At 43.7% G+C, this 20,883-nt stretch overlaps 1 protein-coding gene and 1 long non-coding RNA gene across 2 annotated transcripts in view; both read right to left on the bottom strand.

Moving 5' to 3' along the window:
- Positions 1-14,767: 14,767 nt before the first annotated feature.
- NRIP1 (nuclear receptor interacting protein 1) lies at positions 14,768-18,967 on the bottom strand (the record flags this gene model as incomplete). Its single annotated transcript, XM_084263268.1, has 1 exon — positions 14,768-18,967. The coding sequence occupies one exon, from the start codon at positions 18,965-18,967 to the stop codon at positions 15,479-15,481; it is 3,489 nt and encodes a 1,162-aa protein (XP_084119394.1). The 3' UTR covers positions 14,768-15,478.
- A 335-nt stretch (positions 18,968-19,302) lies between these two features.
- The window catches only part of LOC311196076, a 61,319-nt gene continuing 59,738 nt past the window's right edge, over positions 19,303-20,883 (bottom strand). The window contains exon 3 of the long non-coding RNA XR_014617553.1: positions 19,303-19,334. This is a non-coding gene — a long non-coding RNA (uncharacterized lncRNA). The remainder of the gene's footprint in view (positions 19,335-20,883) is intronic.

Genomic DNA, 20,883 nt, shown 5'->3' on the forward strand with positions numbered 1-20,883 from the left:
TCAGTACCACTGGTAACCAACATTCCTTGACTAGCTCCAAATAAAGCCGAGTTGTTATTTTGTAGTTGCATACATCCAAATTCTTCCCTCTTTACCTTCCTGCTCTCATCTTCCCCTCGTTGCCTTCAAAAGGTGCCCTCAAGTCCCACCATAAAACCTTTCGCTCCAGTTCAACCTGCTTCCCTTTTCTCCTCCCCTCCCCGATGGCCTCTTCAAATGGGAAGTCATCTTTCCCCAGCGTCAAGGATAAAATCCACCCCACGCAGAGGAGCCGGTGCCAGGTCCACTTAAGTCTTCCAAAGAATTTCACCTCAGATGACTTTCCCCTCTCCTCCTCCTCCAGACTTATTCTTTTCACAATACTTTTCAACAATGACCTCAGCCAGATTCCTTCACCACTGCTAACTTGTACCAGCACTTAATGTACTTTATGTGCCTGCAGTGTTTTTTCTGAGTTTGTAATAGGCTGCAAATTCCTTGAAGCATGTCTCATTATATTTTTGTATAGCTCCACTCACTCTGTCTCTACTTAATAAATAATGGCTACTCTACAAGAATGCTCACTGTACACCCCTACTGTTTAAAATACCAGCCCTTGCATTGTCAGCTTTCTTAATTTTTCTTTTGTCTGCATGAGTCGTTGCACCCATCTTCTGCACGCGCTTGTGTACACACGCTCGTTGACATTTTCCTCCACAGATAAAAAAGGCTGAAATAACCCCCCTCACCACATTTTCCTATTATTTTGCACATAAATCCCAACATTCTGGATTAGCTGGAGACACGGGCAGCTTTAAAGATTTTCCACTTTCTTATTCTTCGTAGAGAAGCCCCCCATCCTTACCTCCCTCCAAAAAACCTAATCAGGGAGTGTAAAAGCCCTGTTTGTGCTGTTTTTCAACAAAAGCTATTTTAAACATGAGCCCCACATCTAGCTTGCCCTGCTGTCGATGCAAGAAATATATGGCAGATGATAAACAAGCAACAAGCTAAAAATACACCGAAATCTTGAACACTGGAACTAAGCCCAAGTGAAAGAGCTTTATGTTGAGCAAAACACAGCGAGGTGTAGCCTGCCTGAGAAAAAAGCCATTGTCATCAGGCTCCCTCAAGTCTAGTCGCAGTAGGGCACTTTCACTGCTGCAAGGTCTTATTTACTTGTCCGAGACTATTAGGGGTTAGACCTGCTATACAGTCACAAGCCTGGGGTCAGCTTTCACAGGTTTTAGGTATAAATCATAGCCAATGCCCTACTTCTAGTTAGGTTACTCTCTGGCTTTAGACACCTTTCTTCCATTGTCTTTACCCTCACTGCCTTTTTATTCATTTAATGCATTGAAATTCAGTTGTATTTCCAAACTATTTCTCTTGCTGGTACGTTTTAACCTAGCTTTACTCAAAGGTTCCAGGTGAGATGACCAAAGCAGGGGCAGGGTTACTGAATGTGATTTAAATAATCAATGCAGATAGGAAGCAAAAAAGACTAGAGGTGCGGAGTTTACCTTCTACTTTGTGGTCTGTCACTTGCAGAGACATTTCTGACTGACAGGTTTCTGGATCGTAGCAGTCCCATCATCTCCAGGAATTTTCCACTCTGATTGGAATCTTCTCATTTAAGTGCTCTAAATAGGAAGGCCAAACCATGCTATGGCTTAAAAACTGATACAGGGTTGTCTATCTCAGGTGCATGAAGAGTTGATATTCTACTAGCATTGAAGCCTCCCTTGAACAAGGAGAAGCTTTTTTTTGTCTAATTAACACAGAAATCCTAACACATGGTATGGCCATATGCCCCTGCTGAAATGTCACGAAACCCCAGAGTCAACCACAGTGCAAATCTGGGGTTTCTCAGTTATAATTTGGGGGCAATCCCTCTTCTGGTGAGGATAGTCATTGGAAATACAACCAGTCATGACAGGCTGGAGGCACCACCTGATCTTACATCTGCTGTGTATTTCCAAATCCTGTGGCAGGAGCAATCCTTGCTCATGGCAGGAAGACTGCAGGGATTGCTGCTGAACCTGAGTCAACAGTGATGTTGCAGCAGCTGTGACTTCTGCTATGGAAAAACAGCAAACAGGGACTTCTTCTTTTACAGGACCCTTATCATTTTGATCTGTAATGTGACCATGTTGTCTCAGATGCTAAAGCAAGGCATCCTAGTACGACAATACTCCTCCTGAGGTCCTTTTCTGCATATCCCTCTTATGCTGAACTCTTTCAGCAAGCCCAACCCAGTTGTCATTCCCTCCAGGCTAAGGATGCCACCATCTGCCCAGCTGGCCACTGTGCATCCCCCACCCCAGTGAGCAGCAGAAGCAGCTGTGGCCAGCAGGGACCCTTTCTGGTGCCTCTTTTAATCCATGCCAGGTCCCAGATAATGCCAGGGATTTGCATACAAGAAAGAAAAGACATAGGACATCTTTCTAAGAACTCCTCCTTTGACCAATCCACCTCTCTAACTGTCTCCTGGCCTTGATACCTTTCTGGACGGAGGTCTCTGTGCTTTACTGCTTTCTGGTCTGATTCCGCACTCTATGGACTGGATTTAGCCCTGAGTGCTGTCATCTTTCATCTAACTCTTCCCCTTCTGTTTCCTGGACCAGAAAAATAGGTGCAACAGTGCATCAAGCAGACTAGGGGAACAAACTCCAAGCATCTAGCATGACTCCTCAGAGAAAAAAGCCCCAAAAAACCCAAGCACTACCCCAACCTACAGGTGTTTCTACAGTTGTCAAGAACTGAATCCTCTATCTTTCCACAAAGCACACGCCTCCACGCCACAGGCAGCCACATTTCACATCAAAACCCCCTCAGCGCCAGTATAACCATGTCTGCTTTAGGCCAACTGGGCACACGTTCAAAGGGTGACAGGGGCGCAGCTGCACCATTGATGTAGGGCAGCAGCAACAGAGTAGATGCCTGGAAACTGGCTGCTACTTCTGCAGCCCATGCTCTAAGTACTGCCAAAAGTATCCGTACCCCCTTGATCCAAACGGGGAGACACAAAAAAACTGAACTGGGCAGACATTGGTGCACTGCTCAGTATCTCATGCAGGCAATGTTACCATGTTCCGCTCCAGGCAGCCTAGCAGGGAGGCACAACAGCTTGGCCGGGGTCAGAGGAGACTTCTGTTCCACGCAGGAGGTTCCCGGGGCTGTCAGGAGACGTTTCGCAGGCGGGATCGCACTGTGTCACAGGCACAGTTGCGAAATCCAGGAAGGGATAGCAAGCCATATTTCTCTGGTGGAGGCACAACACAAATGTTTGTGTAAAAGGAGAGAAAGTTGACAGGAAAACTGGAATAGCACCTCTCTTATTGAAGTGCACCAAGCTTTCAAGTGCTAAGCAGATGTGGGGAGACAATGAAAAAAGATCTGTTGAAGCCACCGAATATTAAAAAAAGTCATGGTTTTATGTAACTAGCTTTGTCCTTGGACCTTCTGTGTAAGTTTTAAGGAGTGGGATGCATTCAGTACAATAGCTGCTGTCTGTTTCTAGACAATTATTCCTTTTAGTCCTTCCGCTTCTAAATTAATAACTGCAAATCTACGCCACTCAAAAATATGGGATGATTCTTCAGGCTGTTAACATTTTTCAGCGGTGCATTTCAGCGCCTTCTCTTCCTCTATCAGCAGCTGCCACTGTTTTGTTAGCAGTGGGAGCAGTCACCACCAGCTCCCAGTTCTCTGCGTCAGATCTCATGCAAATGGCAGCAAATTTATCCCCCTGGGAAGCAACCACTGCCTGCACTGCCGTTGTGTGTTCCCTCTGGGAAACAGGTGGTGGGACAGAATGAGAGCAGGCAACAGGCTGCCAGCTGGACCACGCTGAGGATGCTTTAAAATGAAAAATAAAAAAAATCATTTTCCTTCTCTTACTCTGTCCTTGGACTTGCACCTTCTATTCTATTCTATTTTAAAAAACTCTTAAATAGCATTTCTTTTCGGGGGGGGGCGGGGGGGGAGGTGACATACCCTTTCCTTCTTTCTGCAACAGTAAGCAGCATTCTAAAATAGATACTGGGGGTAGGTGCTGTTAGAGGTCATCACCCCTCTCCTCAGTATGCAGGCACTATACCTGGTGTGAATACTTTAAGGAGGAGACCAAGATAGAGCATCCAATACAGTCAACACATAATGTTGTACCTTAGGCAAATCCTTCTTTCAAAGAAGGGGTTTTTTGTCTAAAAATACATACTTTCTTTTGGCTCTTCTGTCCATCGTGGGTGATGTGTTTAGAAAGGAGACAAAAAGGCTCCAAATAATAGGGAAGAGGAAGGGGGGAAATGGTACAAGAGTTACCAGTTGCTCGCATGAGAGATAGGCACATCACTAACATGCAAGGATTAGCTAAACTAATTCCTTTCAGATTTTCAAGCACATTTACAGGCGGACAAACCAGCTATCAGTACTTCTGTGTAATGAAATATAAGTCTTCTTTTGATTTTGGGCTAGGAAGCAAGTAAACTTGCATCAGTAGTATTCTGAGATAAAAGCAGAGTGATACTTAACTATGGTGAGTTAGTACATTATCTATGGCACAAACAGCTGCACAAGGTTTTTGTTTCCTGGATGTCTCTGACCCTTGCTCTAGACGTTAATGAAGACTTCCTCCCCCTGCCCATGTTGACAGAGGAAAATGAGGTGGAATTAGAAAGTAAAAGGCACTGGAGAATAACATCTTTCTAGCTTGCTACCCTAAAATTGTTCTTCACTCGCCTTCCTCCTCCTCCTCTTAAATTCATAGCCGCCCAAGAGGTGAGTAACATCCCCGAGACATTGGTTTGCCACAGCAGACACACAGGGCGGGCACACAGATACACACAAGCATGGGGGCAGCACGTAGCAACTGAAGAAACCCAGCTTCCTGCATGGCCAAAGGCAAGTCACAGGCCAAACCACGGGTACAGCATGTGACAGTCACACTGGTTTCTTTAAAAAACAAACAAACAAGGGTTTCTTTCAGAGCCAAATGTGAATGACACATTTTAAAAAAAAATAAATCTGTAGAGTCGTAACAGCTAACATATAGCCTGCTTTGGCAGGGGGCTTGGACCTGATGATCTCTTGAGGTCCCTTCCAACCCCTATGATTCTATGATTCTATGATATAGATGGCCTTGTGACTGGGGGTTGGACTCGACCATGGACACGGTTGCAGAGGTTACGCACGAATGTGAAACATGGTACAAACAAGCCCAAGCGGTTAACGCCCCTGTGGTATGGAGTCTGATGGCTGAAATATGGGGAGGCCTGGCAGAATGACTACCTCACACTCCCACAAACCCGCCAAGGCAAGTGCTGTGTGCTTATAGTGGTGGATGCCACCACCAGATAACTGGAAACATATCCTGTGTCCCATGCCACTGCCCAGAATACTATCCTAGGCCCTGAAAAACAAGTCATGTGGTGACATGGCACCTCAGAAAGCACTGAGTCAGACAATAGGCCTCATTTAAAAACATATCATAGCCACCTGGGCCAGAGAGCATGGCATCGAGAGGGTGTGTCACATCCCCATCATGCACCAGCCTCTGGGAAAACTGAAGGATATAATGGACTGCTAAAGACTACACTGAGAGCAATGGGTGGTGGGACCTTCAAACGTTGGGATATGCATTTAGCAAAGGCCACCTGGTTAATTAACTTCAGAGGGTCTACCAGTCAAGCTGGCCCTGCCCAGTCAAAACTCCTATGTACTGTACAAGGGGCTAAAGGGCCTGCAGTGCATACAAAGAATATGTTAGGGAAGACAGTCTGGGTTATTCCTGCTTCAGGCAAGGTAAACCCACCCAGGGGACTGCTTTTGCTCAAGGACCTGGGTGCACTTGGTGGGCAATGTGGAAGGATGGGGAAGCTTAATGTATCCCCCAAGGGGATCTGGTTTTGAGTGAAAATAGCCAGTTATTTTAATTTTATGCTGTTAATTGCTGCATAATATTGTATGTCATCACTACTGTGATTGCTATATACCATATTAAAAGTGTCACCCAGATTAATGAAGAGTGAATTTTGATGAAATTGAGCTAAGTGCACAATAGAACCAGACAAGCAGTGATGGATCCAGAACTGGCTTCTGCTTGGAACAATCCAACACCACTCACCATCTCTCTTGCCCTGAAGGACTGTAATGGGAGATGGAGCCCAAAGCCATGGACTAAACGAAGTCAGAGAACATTTTATAGGGATGACCCATAGACTAAGGGAATTATATCTGTGTGTGTATGTCAAAAAGCAGGAAAAGAGATGGTGATTATTTGGAATGTACTGGGAAGTGTGGGACCTGGGTATGACGTAAATGGCATGGAATAAGGGGCGGAATCTGTCCGGGTTTTGCCCGGGATAGTTAATTTTCTTCCTAGCAGTTGGTATAGTGCTGTGCTCTGTATTTAGTATGAGAATGATGTTGATAACTCCCTGATGTTTTAGTTGTTGCTAAACAGTGCTTACACTAAGTCAAGGACTTTTCAGCTTCTCCTGCGCTAGCAGGCTGGGAGAGCACAAGAAGCTGGGAGGGGCCACAGCCAGGACAGCTGACCCAAACTGGCCGAAGGGATATTCCATACCATATGACGTCATGCTCAGTATATAAACTAGGAGACTCGGCTAGGGGGGTGGGGTGGGGAAAGACTGCTCAAGAACTGGTTTAGCATCAGTTGATGGGTGGTGAGCAACTGCATTGTGCATTATTTGTTTTGTATACTCTATTATACTATTATCCCTTTCTCTGCTGTTAAACTGCCTTTACCTTAACCCGTGAGCTTTCTGTTTTTTCCCCTGATCTCTTCCTCACCTCACCGTGGGTGGGGGTGTGAGCAATTGGCTTTATGGCCTTTAGCTACTTGCCAGGTTACACTGCCAGACTGAGGTATTAGAGAAACTTTCTTCATCTTTGACAGAACCCCTAGTAGAGCCTTTCCCCAAGTTATGGCATTGAAGAGAGTGAGTGTCAGGGCATCCAATTGCAGAATGTGCTTGAATGCCATCTCTTGCCTAGAGAGACAGTACCAGTGGGTAAGATTTGGGCATGGGTTCTAGTCAAGCAGAACTTGGAAAACTATGACATTTGCTGGAGTTACAAAGGTGCAGGCTATTAAGAGATAACATCAACAGATCAGACGTATCTATATCCTAGTGGCTACCCACAACTCAGTTACGGAAGTCATCTTTGAGGTCTGAGCACGCAAAAGGGTGTGACTTGAAAAGTCATCTCCAGCTTCGGTAAAGACTGGTGCCAGCGAGACCCCACTCCCTCACTGAATAGCTTACTGTCTGACTGGGCGGCAAGCTATCTCCACCTCCCCAAACTAGACCGGGCAAAGAGAACCAAGATCATCTAATACTATGAAAGGAAATGGAGTTATTTCTCCATCTCTTCCCAACACACCAAGATGCACTGAAGGCACATCCTGGGTTTAACTGGGGTGGCAGGCACCAGGCTTATCTAACTGGCACAGTTGCAAGTCAATAACGTTCATTTTGCATTCAGTCAAATTCTGAGTAGTTTAATCAGAAAAGTAATCTGGAAATAGTGACAAATCTCTTTACTCATTAAGAGCAAGCAGCCCTTAAAAAAGGCAAATCAAAGTAGGCTGCTGCGAGCTTGGATCAGCGTATGCTTTCATTAGCGGCACTGGTATTTACCAGCAGAAAGGATTTTCATGCCCCAAGTTTGTGCCGTGCTCCCTTTGAGTCACTCCAGCAATCGAAAGGTAATAAAAGTGTTATCAACAATGACTACCTGCCTGTCCTGGCCATTGCTCAAGGCTCCTATCAAGCCCCTAGAGACACTCCTCTGGGTGTGTTACACATCTGATGTGTCAAGCAGCATCGTATGTCAGAGCACTGCCATCACAGTCCCTTTCAGAATCATGTTTTTCTTGACAAAGTTTACAGTCAGTGGAAAATAATTTGCTTCAATTTTCTTATGTGTGGATGGGTTTGTATTACTGCAGACTGTTTTTCTACTCTGGGAAAGGGTTCCACGATGCACAGCCCTGCCAAGGATCCATCAGAATCCACATCTGTCCTTGATGCCCACAAGGCCAGTTAAATTCATTGAGGAGCACAAGGTTGGGCTGCTGAGTGCTGTGAACACAGTTGCTGGTTTCCCCCCTCCAGCCCATCCCCCTGCCCCCATTTAGAAATCTCTGAAGCAGAAACCTTCATTTCTTTATCCAGCAGCTGTTTTGCAAAAAGTTATCAACCTCGCACGCCTCTTTCAGTTAGCGAGGAACAACTTGAAGATAGAAGATTGTACACGACCACAGGTCTGCCTGTGAAGAGTTCACTGGCAGTTTGAGGCATTTTTCAGCGTGTTTATTCTGAATCACTACGCAAATGTTGTTAATGTTCACTCAGAGTGAAATGTTTCTCAGAATATCTACACCCGCTCGACAACCTTGTCGCTCCACAGGCTGTTTGGCATACCATACGCTCAGCTCCCCAGGCCTGTTTGTTCTGGTAGACACAAAGCAAGTTCTACTCAGTGTTAACAGCACAATAAACTGAATAAATATAGCAAAGCCACAAAAGCCTGAGCTCTCCCTTGCCAGGGAATGAAATAAAAAGCCGTGATGTTCAGGTGCTCCAAGGAACTGTGCTAGGGTACCATCGCTTGAGAAATGAAGGCGTGCCATTGGTTTCGCTTGGTAGGTGGAATCAAAACCAGAGGAAATAAGTCAGTGCAGAAGCGTGAATTTCTCAGGAACTATTTCCAAGCTACACCACCATTAGAAGGCTACCCTGGCTCCTTAGGTATACTGCTTTTTCATGGGGCTGTGTTTTGGCTTAGCCATTCATGACTCAAATCATGGACAGTCCCACACACACAGAGAAGAGCCTGTGTAGAAGATGAGTCGTGGGTCTTTCCCTCTGAACTACAGCTGAGTGTCACTGACGGCATTACACACGTGCTGTAAGACAGCCACTATGCTGATCCTACTCCATTCAGGATACCAAGCAATCAAAATGCTCAGCTATGCACTTCACGAAGCCCTAGCTGAGACCTATGGAGTTGGAATTACTGTTTAAATTAACTTGAATTATGCTTTCCAGAAAGCTCCCAAAGAACTTAATGGATGCATAGTTATTGCTATAAGAGATCAAAAAACATAGGTTGATTCATGAAAATAGCTGTTACTGCTACCCAAAGGAGTCATGACCCAAGTGCTTGCTTGCAACTGTACAGCTCCAGACATGGCACGTCTATACGTCTTGGAACAAGTTATCTGGAGGAACATCACATGCACGGACGTTGCAATCCACCATTTACTGTGTCCAGCTTTGGAGCCCTCAACACAAGAAGGACATGGACCTGTTGGAGCATGTCCAGAGGAGGGCCACAAAAATGACCAAAGGGCTGGAGCACCTCACCTGTGAAGACAGGCTGAGAGAGTTAGGCTTGTTCATCTTGGAGAAGAGAAGGCTCCACCGGGACCAGTACCTGAAAGGTGCCTCTAAGAAAGCTGGGGAAGAACTGTTCATGAGGGCATGTAGCAATAGGATGAGGGTTTTAAACTAGAAAAGGGGAGATTTAGATTGGATATTAGGAAAAAAGTCTACAGTATGAGGGTGGTTGATCACTGCCACAGGTTGCCCAGAGAGGTAGTGGAGGCCCCATCCCTGGAGATATTCAAGGTCAGGCTTGATCAAGTGAAGATGACCCTGCGTACTGCAGAGGGGTTGGACTAGATGACCTCTAAAGGTCCCTTCTAACCTTATACATTCTATGATTCTATTTGCACTAATGCCGTAAGCTAACTTAAAAGCTGCAAAATAGGATGTTAAGGGCACAATTGCAACTTTGTACAGGCCTCCCGGGCAAATTGTGTTCACTCTTCTACACCTTAAGAACTTAAATTCAAATACAACTAAATACAATTGAAACGTCCTCTTTGTGATAAGAACCAAAGCAGGTTTCAGGGGGAAAACACCTTCCCTGCCCTACACAGGGGAACTGAAAAATGTTTCCATGTTTGTTTAAAGTGATTTCCAACATGAAATTCCACATTTAGAGGCTTCCAGTTTATGGCCACTGATTTAGAGCTAAAAAGCAGAAGGGCATTTAAACGAAGTGTTAATACTGTGCTTTGGAAAGCGAAGCTGCTAATCTGACGTAGATTATTTCATTTCCAGTCCCACAGCTCCCCATTTCCAGCCAGCAGCCTTGGAGGCTGTGTCCCCCTAGGTTCCTGGAGGTATTTTTATTGTCAGGAATTTGTATGAATGCCACTGCTGCAAAGAGTCCTCTGGAACTCCAACAACGGAAAGCACACAGGAAATAAAGCCGATTTAAAAGCCATCGAGACAATGCATTTTTCTCATTTATTCAAATCTTCTGCAGGAAGTAAACACTGAAAGATTTTAAAAAAACTTCACACTGCAGTATGTACAGTTTTGTGACATCACATGAGGAAATTAATTTCTAATAAAAAAAATGAGACCAGTTAGATAAATTACCGAAGACACATCACAATAAAATTGGTTGTGGTAAAATCCCGCATTCTTATGTATGGCAATGAAAATCAATATTCCTTTGCTTTACAGGGATGTAGTAGTCCTGGTACAATTATTTCAGTTATGCAAAATGGAGCCCTGAACTTACATGACCGATTCTAGATGCACGAGTACTTCATGTTTTAAAAGAAGTTTTGCGGTTTTTGTTTATATTTTTTTTCTTTTTCCCCCAGACCCTTTTGATTTGAAGCACATTCTTTCACAAAGCTAAAATACCACAGCAGAAGTCATGTCCAGAAGTGGAATACTGTTGTGTTTTGAACTGACCTGACTTGTTAAGACATTTTATTAATTTCTTTTTTTTTTTTTGCCAACGCACAGATGCACAGGGTCCCCCATGCATGTTTCATGCAGCAGGTAATCACAACTTTAAATGAAAGTATTTTTTTCTATACATTCTTCCAGACTTGCAACTGTATACATACATGCAAAAGTTTTTAAACCTATGTGATCATATTTACACTTATACATGGAATATACATAACAAAAAAAGATTAAAAGGTTGTTTTTTCTCCTTTGCATTAGAACAATACAAAATATGTATTTTTCATTAAGGAAACCACTATTTACATCACCTTTTAAAAACCAATTTCAACATATTATAGGTGTAACAAGTCAATATATTTACATTATATATAAATATATATAATATATACTTACCAGTTTACTCCTCTGTAAGATGTGGCAGAGAACAAACTGGTAATATCATGTCACTGACGTCAATGAGAGCTGTAATACTTTCACCAACATTTAACAGGGAAAATTTAAACCATTCATTTCTTTCTTTTAAAAACATTTGTAAATTAAAAATTTAAAAACATTAATAAGAGTAAATTGCTAAGAAAAGTGAAAGTTATGGCTGAATTCCCTTTTGATCTCATAACGTGTATAAGCTTCTCAAACCGAGCCACACGGCTGGGCGGTATCGGTAGAGAGAAGCCCTCCAGCAAAACACCTTTGATTCTGTGGTCATGCGTTGCCCCCCATCACTTCCTCAAACTTTGGCAGAGGAGACGCTAGAAATCTGGTTATCTCAGTTCCATACGCTTTCTTCTGGAACGAAAAAGGCATTATCTGCGTGGCAATTACAAGTCAATCCCCAAACCTAGCTAGCGCGAGCACTACACCACCACCGTGGGTGAAGCGTCGCCAGCCTGTAGACGCCCCCTCGAGCGAGGCATTGGGCACTTAGCAACGCGACTGCGGCTGCTGCAGCCGCTCCCAGTTTGGTAAGGTTAAAGTTAATTCAGGTCCGAGTCCCAAGGGGCTGCAATTACAGTTTTAAGCCTGGTAAAGACACATCCCTAACTCGCTTCCCTGCTCTGTGAGCTGGAGGCAGCTTTCTCCCAGCAGTCTCACCCAGCTTCTACTGGGATGCGTTCTCCCCTCCCTCTCTTCTGGCAGCAAGATCCAACAAGAGCGCCCATCAGTCCTGCACCTCTTTGCCTACACAGCTACTCCTGCCATTATCTGACAAGGCCCTGATTTTCTTCAAGACTATAGTCTCACAGGCCCAGCCGAAACTTCAGTCTCCTGAGTTTGTGGAGCTGTCTCTGAAGCTTCCACTCACACAGGCTGAGGAAGCATACGAGGGACAGCCAAATGCATGCCCTAGCAGTAAATGACTACTGAACTAAGGAGACGGGAATTGCTGAGAATACCAAGCATAACTCAACAGAGGACCTTGGCTTGTCATTCACCTACAGGGACCAGTGGAAATCAAGGATCTTTGAGGTGCTTGGGAACACGAGGCCAGCCGTACCAATCCTGCTGCTGGTGCAGCAAACCCAGCTCTGATAGAACAACTGAGAGGGAAAAGTCCCCAGGGAGAACAGTGGTGACTTCTTTCTATCACCCCAAGCTACACTATAAATGATGGGAAAGCCTTAGGTCCTCAGGTTTAAAGACTGTAAATGTGGATGGGGTAGATTTTAAAGACGACCTCTCTTCTCTAAGGAGAGGTGTAACATCAGTGATGCTGGAGATTTTGACATAGCAGACTGTTGCCCTGTAGCAGCTGTCTGAGAAGCTTTCAGGCAGCTCGGCATGCCCTGGCCTGTCTCGAGGGCCTCATCGTTGCGTCACGTGCTGCCTGAGACTGAAACATCTGCAAGAGGTAAGGTTCTTCCATGAACAGCATGTCCTGAACTTAGATTCCTGTCTATTACAGTTTACTGACATCTGTGTGAGTGGCAATACCCTTTCATTACCATCACTTACAAAGAAAGCTAAATGATTAAACTGGTCAAACTGTTAACATTTTAACTTAAATGTTTTATAAACCTTTAAAAACTAAATATTCAAAAGTATATATTATAGCAATAGACTACCAGAGAATAAATACACAGGTAAGCACACTGCTAGACTCCAATAGTACTTTTTGTTAGGGTTAGACTTTCCTCCCCAATTTTCATCTCAACTTTGTTTTGACTGTTTCACTTCCCTTCAAGCTGCATTTATCTGCGGAGCCCTTCAAGTAGATTATAGCCCTGTATTTACTCTGGGGACCATCTATTATTCTATATTGTATATATTTCCTAGCTATATACATGTTGTTTCAAGAAAAATAATCAATTAAGACTTTAAGAGACATTTAATGGATGGACCAAATACCATCTTTTTAATATTTCTGCTGGGTTGACTCATATAAAATGAATTCAGTTCCACTGTCAATCCAAAATATACTTTATCTCGCTAATGATTATACTATGAGACATTTGAATTGTCACCGGGCCACTTATAAATGCAATATTAAAGACCAAAAAAAATTATTTTTATATTATACTTCAGACAATGACATTTAAAATGATATTAGATTTGTGTGAAGGTTTTAAAATATAAATCTTCTTTGTACAGCCCATTAATATATTACGCTTCACCCAAATAACATAAAAATATATCTTTAAATCACTCTGATATTTCTCATATAAACCAGGGGGAATGTTTTATGTCTGGTACTGCCGAATATTTGTGTTCCCTACAAGAAGGCATCCCCCAGGGGGTAAAACTGAATAGTGGTGCATCTTCCAGCTGGCAGGCAGGAGAAGTCCTTACCAGCCGGGACTGCGCTGGAAAGAAGGGAATCCGATCCCAGGCAGAGCGCGGAGGACGCGAGGGGGATGAGAGCTGGCTCTGTCTCGGCAAGCCAGCAGTCTGGGAAAAGTGTCTCTGAAGCCAAACCAGAAAGGAAAGAGCAAAAATGCCTCATCACTCCTCTCTCCAATGCCAACATGAGGTGAACAGAAACAGCCGTTTTGTCACGTCATCAGCTCTCAGTAGTGGAAAAGGATCAAAATTAAAACAGAGTGTAGCTTTCCTTAGCTGCGCAAGCCAACTCCACGGCTGCCTGCTGATAGCACAGGGGATTATCAGTGAAATTAGAAGCCACCCAGAACTCTTTTTTTTTTTCCCCCAGGGGAGTGAAGACTTCTGCAGACCTTAGAACTGCCAATACCGTGTATAATTTAGAGGAACGAGACTTGGTCTTCCTCCTCCCTGAGAAATCAGGGCTGCAAGTGGCGTTACCGCTGACAGCGTTAACAGGCAAGCCCAGCCACACGGCTCTTCCCCAGCCGGCAGTTCTTTTAAGGTGTCGCAGCTCTGACCGCAGTTTTCAGCTGCTCCCATCTCAGGCTGACACTGCCAGATGTTACAAATCACAGCACAGGTGGGGACCGAGGAAAAGGGCAGGGGAGGATCTCAGACGAAGCCTCACTACCCATTACCGAACATGACAAAACTGTGGTTTTTATTCTCAGCGCAACTGGACAAAAATGATTCCCAAACCCGTGCTTTCTGCAGAGCAAGGGTAGCGCACCAAACCGTGCATGTGGAGAGAGCAGTGAGTACTGCCAGAATATGGATTCTTTTCCCTGGTTGTAGGGAGAGACCAACACATTTTTCATCAAAATCCTGTTCCACCTCTCAGCAGAAGCCTGACGTGCCGCTCCAGCACAGCGGGCATCCTTCTGCAGAAGAAGTGGGACGGTGCCGAACAGACCGTTGCCCTCACCCTCTTCACAGGCTTCCCACTGCTTTCCTCACCAAATGTATACACTAAGCTTTCTTAATCATACTACTCCAAGAGGCATTTCCACTTTTCCCTTTTCGGGGGGGGGGAGGGAAGTGACAGGATGTGCTGACAAAAAGGCTGGTGCAGTTCTCGCACAGCCTGTGAAACTCTGCCTTTTGTATGAAACCCTAGAAAAATCTCTTAATTGTAGCTACTAACTCATAACTATGGTGAAGGATTCTGAGGAAGGCAGTTGTTGAGAGTGGGGCAGGGAAAAAAATAGATTTTACACCACTATTCTGGCAGGACCACAAACAAGATTTAAAAATTTTGGAAGCACTAAAAAGTACATTTCAGTGCGTTTCAATTATTAACACTGACACAGGTTTTCCAATGTGACAAGCTAATACCTTGGACGGACTGCTCCATTTCTTTAAAGTTAATTCTTAGAATTTCACAAAACATATTAAACATTAAAAAAAAAGTACACTGTCTCTATGCTCAGGCTTCTAAAAAAAAAAAAAGAAAAAAGGATTATTTTACAGGGAGAGAGGGAAACGCAGCATTACCACCACCTAGGCTGTACGCTCACACTTTATGCTATACCAAAAACTTGCAGATCCAAGTAAGACTCTGATCAAAGAGTACTCATAACTTAATCTGATACATACAGAAATGTCTTGTACAAATTACCACCTTTCTAGTTTCCTTGTGACAATCTACTGTAAAGCAAATTTTATCTACATGTATTTTAAATAACATCACCAGAAAAATAAAAAGTTTATCAAATGAAAACATGTTTCAATTAGACCATGCTTTTCTAAAATCATGCTCGATTTATACAGTAGTCAAGTTCGTACTCTTTTTTTTTTTTCTTTTTTTTTCCTTTTTTTTTTAAACAAAGATTCAAAACCACTGATTGTAAACTCACTGAGGAGGCTGGAGTTTATTCTGGTTCTTTTTTGATTGTTAGCACTTTTTCCAGAAGTCCATGCACTTCTCCATTCACACCATGTTGGTGAGAGGTCTTACTCCCCATATGGCTGCTGTAAGGGCTTCTTAAGTTACTAAAAGGAGTTTTAAGCTCTGCATCAGATGTGAACTCCTCTTTGATTGTAACGTGGTTTGAGCTATCAGTAAATGAAGGTTCATTCCAGATCTCTTTGTCATGTGCTTCTTGGCCGCCAACAGAGTTGCTGCCTTTCTGTAACATGTAGTACAATATTGGATTGGTTTTGGTCAGTCTTGGGGAGTCTTTTTCATAGTCATTCTTGTCCATACCTGTGATGACCCATCTGATGGGCCCCTTCTCACTGGGCATGGGACACATGCTAAACTGGTCGGACTCGAGTCTAGACACTGTACTCCCCAAGTGTTCAGGGAAGGGGGAACTGGCAGGACTTTTTACCGCTACAGGATACTGAAATGTTCTATGATCTACACAATTGTTCTGTTGCCCAGGGCTTGCCATTAACGCACTTACTGAAGAAATGCTGAATTCAGGTTTATTAATTGTCGCACTGGCTTTGTTTCCTTTTTTCTTGCCCTCCGTTAGTATGTTATTCCTATGTTGTGACAGATCTCTCTCACAGTTTTCCGAGAGAAGCAGCTGTTTCAACACATTAAAGCCTTTACTGTCTCTAGACCAACTCCTATTTTCGCTTTCGTTACTCGAACCGTGACTTACAGCGTATTTAAATTCAGCATCGCCTCTGCTGAATTTCAGTTCTTGCTGGTTAAGCAAAGGCCCGTACAGTGCCTCTGTAGGAGAAGGGTGATTGTTTACAGCATCAGACACGTTACTTTTCATCTTCTTTAACGGGCTTTCCAAAGGCTCTGTGTGAAGCTTCCTCTTCTTCGGTACTGTGCAAAGACTCTTTGATTCGAGGTGTGTCAGCTCACTGTTTCGGTGACTTCTGTCCAGCTCATCTGCAGGGTAACCATCTTGATTCTGTCTCAGCAACCTACTTAGCAGGCCATTTTTGGAAAAAGAGAAATCTTGAGGTGAAAGAGGCTCAGACTTCAACTCCTCAGATGCTGGAGAAGCAGCTGTGTTTCTCTGCATCGAATGAACAAATCCTTGAAATTTGTTACCCTTGCACTCAATTACTTGTTGTGCATTTGAATTATAAGGAACATTTGATTCTTCAGATGGCTCAGTTTTTATTTTCACCGTCAATATTTGCTCATTCAAAGCCTTATCTGTCTGTTCTTGAGAACTTTCATCTCTTAAAAGCATCCTCTCTTTCTTCTCACTTTTACCTTTACTGGGAGTTCCCAGAAGCAGCTGAAGGACAGTGCGCCTCTCAAGGAGATTTTCTATTTCCGACCCTGGAAGTCCTTGTTCAGTGGGTGCAGGCTGACAGCCGAATATTTTGTTATTTTCTTCATGTGCACTCAATTTATTCGTAAGCAGAGGGCTGCTCAGTCTATCCATCAGGCCTACAGGTTTATCTGCGTTCCCTGCCAGCAGCTGTTTGCTCGCTCTTTGTTCTTCGCTCGACATGGACGTCTGCATGCCGCACTGAGCGAGGTTCTGCAACAGCTTGCTGGCACTGAAAGCCGAAGAGTTCTGGGGACTATCGTTCCTGCTCAGCTTGGCTCCTTGGATCTCTTTGCTCTTAGAAAGGTCTATCAGATGTTTAGATGCGGGATTCACCAGCCTGTCCGGCTGGATGCTGCAGGCATACGGTGGGGAGCTACGCTTGATGGCTAAGGACTGGTGCGAGAGATTGATAGGAGAGTCTGCTTTCATAGAAGCCAGCAGAGGCGGAGTGCTTAGCGGAGTCATTCGATTTGCACCGGGACTGTCAGTAACAGGAGTCCTTTTACCAGTCTGTACAGTGAATTTTGCCACATCAGCTGCACTGTGTGGTCCCTGAGGGTCGTTACTCTTGTCCACCTTTTCTTCGCTCTTATGCCCGAGTAAGAGCTGAAGTAGTGTTACTTTCTGATGAGGATTCAGCTTAGAAGCTTTCGGAGTGTCTTTGTCTTCCTTGTTCTCCGGACTGGAAGCTTTTGGATCCCAGTTATGAAGCAAGGACTGAGTCAGGTTGTCTAGCGATGCAGGTGGACCCACGTCTGGCTTATCTGCCCTCTGTTTAAAGGAAAGGTCTATAGGAAGACAGTTAGAATGGGAGCTCTCATCGTCACTGCTGTCATCTTCCGTAAAGCTAGGATTGTTGTCTGAATACTCATCGATCGTCGTTGGTGTGCTGCTGTCTTCAAAAATGCTGGCTCTCTCGCTCTGTTCGTGCCCTTTCACGTGTTTGGTGGTATTCTGGCTTTTCAGGAGGTGCAAGAGCAAGCTGTTGCTGGGAGCGGTTTTCAGGTTACGCCTTTCCACAGCACTTTTGTATCCCGCCGTTTTGGGAGGCGAATGCATGACTCCCACCGCACTCTGAAACGGTGCCATATTGCTTTTGCTCGATGCGGTTTTGGTTGATGATCCTGTCTGACCGTTGAGATGGCTTGTAATTCCTTTCCCTAAGCCGAACTGGCCCATGTCCTTCTGAGCACTCTCCTGTAACCTGGCCATGGCGGCAAGTCTCTCACTTGCTATCTGATTTGCATTTTGTGCTTTTAAAGCGTGTTCCCTGGAGTACTGCTGCAAGTGAGCTTCACTTGAAAGGAGCAAAGCTAGCTGGCTGCACGCTACGCTGGGCTTCGGCGAAGCCGCTGGACTGGATCGTTTCTCTACCATGCTCGCCACCGCCTGCAATCTCGCAGCACACGACAGCGGCTCGTTGATCACTTTGGGTCCGCTCTGCACAGCATGAGGAGATTCTATGAACCTCTCCTTGGGCAGGTTCTTTGTTATGTCGGGGAGGCTGTTGTCCAGCTTCTGATCTTTCGCTTTGCTCTTCTTCAGTAGAGTCTTCAGGTGACTGGATGCAACACCATAGCACCTTAAATCCTTCTCCACTTGGAGAGAATCGTGGCTAAGGGAATACCCTTGCTCCTTAAGGCTCTGCCTAATCTGCTGTGACAGAGCAACACTCTGCAGCCTAGAGCTGAATGACTGAAGCAGAGAGGCAAGTAATGTGCTATCCTGTTTGCCTTTAGGCACATTTTCAACCATGCCAGCTAACAAAGCTTCCTTTTTCCCATCTAAATCCACAATGGAATCGGACAGCCGCCTTCTCTTTGCTGCATTCCAGTCTTCAGAAGACTGCAACAGTCTCGCTTTTTTGAGGTGCAGCATGCCAGACCCCCGATATGTATTTGTGTTAAGAACTGGACCATTACTTTGACAGCTGGGAAATATATTTCCAGAAATCTTAAAGTTCTGATCCTCTCCACTATGCCCAGCAGACTTTTTGTCAACTGCAGTACCTGAGCCTCCTGCCGCTTGATGCATTAGTAATCCCTCTAAGTAAGTTAGAACAACAGAATCCTGGTGCATCTCAGAGCCAAGCTCTTCTCCATGAGTCATGTTCAATATAAGTTTCTGAAGGGGCTCTGGTTCTGTTCACTTCAAAGGCTGGTTTTGCTGTAGCTGAATTGACATGCAGTCAAAAAATAACAGGTAGGTCTCTATAGTGTTTTCTCACAGACTTTCAGAAACAATACAAAAATGTCATATTCCAAGCAGGATTCTTCCAACGGATACTGTTTGACCAGCCAGGTTTCCAATCATATCAATCCGCTGATATCTACAATATTTATGAAAGATGTCAAGGAAGAGCACTCAAAACATGGTTCCACAGTAACAAAGTTCCATCAAGTATTTGCCGCCTTCTTTCTCCAGGAAGCCAGCTTGTTTTTCATCTTTTTCCATCTCCACCAAGCATATAAAATTCCTATAACACAAGACAGAAAAAAAAATTCAGGATAATATCTAATTGCATAAGACTTTCTTTTTTAAAAAAACCAACAAAACCAGGCAAACAAAACAAAAAACATTTTCTTAGAGATTCAGGATATATAAGCAATAACTGTGTTCCAGAAGAAATTAAAAATCAAGTAATGGACAAAGTACATGGAAACTAAAAAAACTGTGTGAAAACAATTCTTGCACAGAAAATTTTATTGAAAAATTAAGCTTAACAACCACAAACGTTCATTCAACCTCTCTATCCTACACCTCAAAACATGGAATAGCAGACATGTATGGAAAATCCTAAATCACTACACATATGTTCCACAGCCCCCCTACACTGGATTTTCCTTCAAAGCTGCATCAACCTTTGTTCTTATTATGTAAATATAAAGGACATGCAGACTATGACTCTGCAGGAGGATTAATGAGAAAAGACTTGCCTGAAGTCAACATTTAGCTTCATGTTGAATATGTTTTCAAATAACAGAACAGGTAGCATTTTTGTTTGGCAGGAAAAATGATACTGCTCAAAGTAGAGACTAAGTTGTCACTTGATTGGTCCAGGGCTTTCTAGTAACGTAAAATCTAGTATGATAGACACAACAGGGAGGAAACTTGTTCCTGCCACTCCCTACAAGTCATTAGAAGAATTGTGTGATTGGGAATGGTAAAAAGGGCATTTGTGCTTCTGATATAAATCTTGGCATCAAAATCCTCCCTTCTCTGGAGGATTTCTACCTTTACATTCTTCCCATGTATTAAACATGTAACAGCAAAAAAACCTGCACGTATTCTTTGAAATCTTGTTATTTTCAAAGAGTGTAGAACATCTCTACTGAATCCTTTCTTGGATGAGGCAGCATGCTTTAAAGAGCTGTTTTAAAAATTGCTATAACCGTGCTTATGCAAGATGCTTCTCTTCAGTTTTAGTTATGTTACTGGTCAGCAACAGCATGAACAGGACAGAGTGAGACCACAGCTGCACAGTGACATGTCCACAGCACACAAGCCTACTCACCCCTTCGGTTCTAAACTGCATAAATATTCAACATGAGCAAAGATAACTGTCTTTCCACATATCTAACTCTGCAACTTGCTTTCACAGTCTAAAAGCGTATTGAAAACTTGTATTTACAAGTTTAAAAAGGATGCACGCAGACAAAATCCTTTCCTCCTTCAAGGGAATTAATATTTTATGATTGATTTCCCAGAGGCTATTTTTTTCATTCAAAACCTACAGGCAACAAGAAGTCAGAAAAATATCAGATCTGAAAAAAGTAAAGAATGAGAACAACTAAACAGCCATAATTGTTAAAAGCCCATATATCCCCCCCGTGCTAGGAAAAAAAGAAAAAGGAAAAAAAAAAAAAGAAAAAGAATTAAAATAGCAGCAACGCTCTGTAACCTGAATGTGAAGACCCATGCATCAAAACACCAATGAAAAGTCAGTAGCTACTGCTGGGGTCTTATTACTGCTCTAAGAAATACACCCCTACACTAACCAGCATTTACATAATTACTTGTGGAAG

This window comes from Gallinula chloropus (assembly GCF_964237585.1).
Source record: "Gallinula chloropus genome assembly, chromosome: 1".
NCBI classification, from domain to species: domain Eukaryota; kingdom Metazoa; phylum Chordata; class Aves; order Gruiformes; family Rallidae; genus Gallinula; species Gallinula chloropus.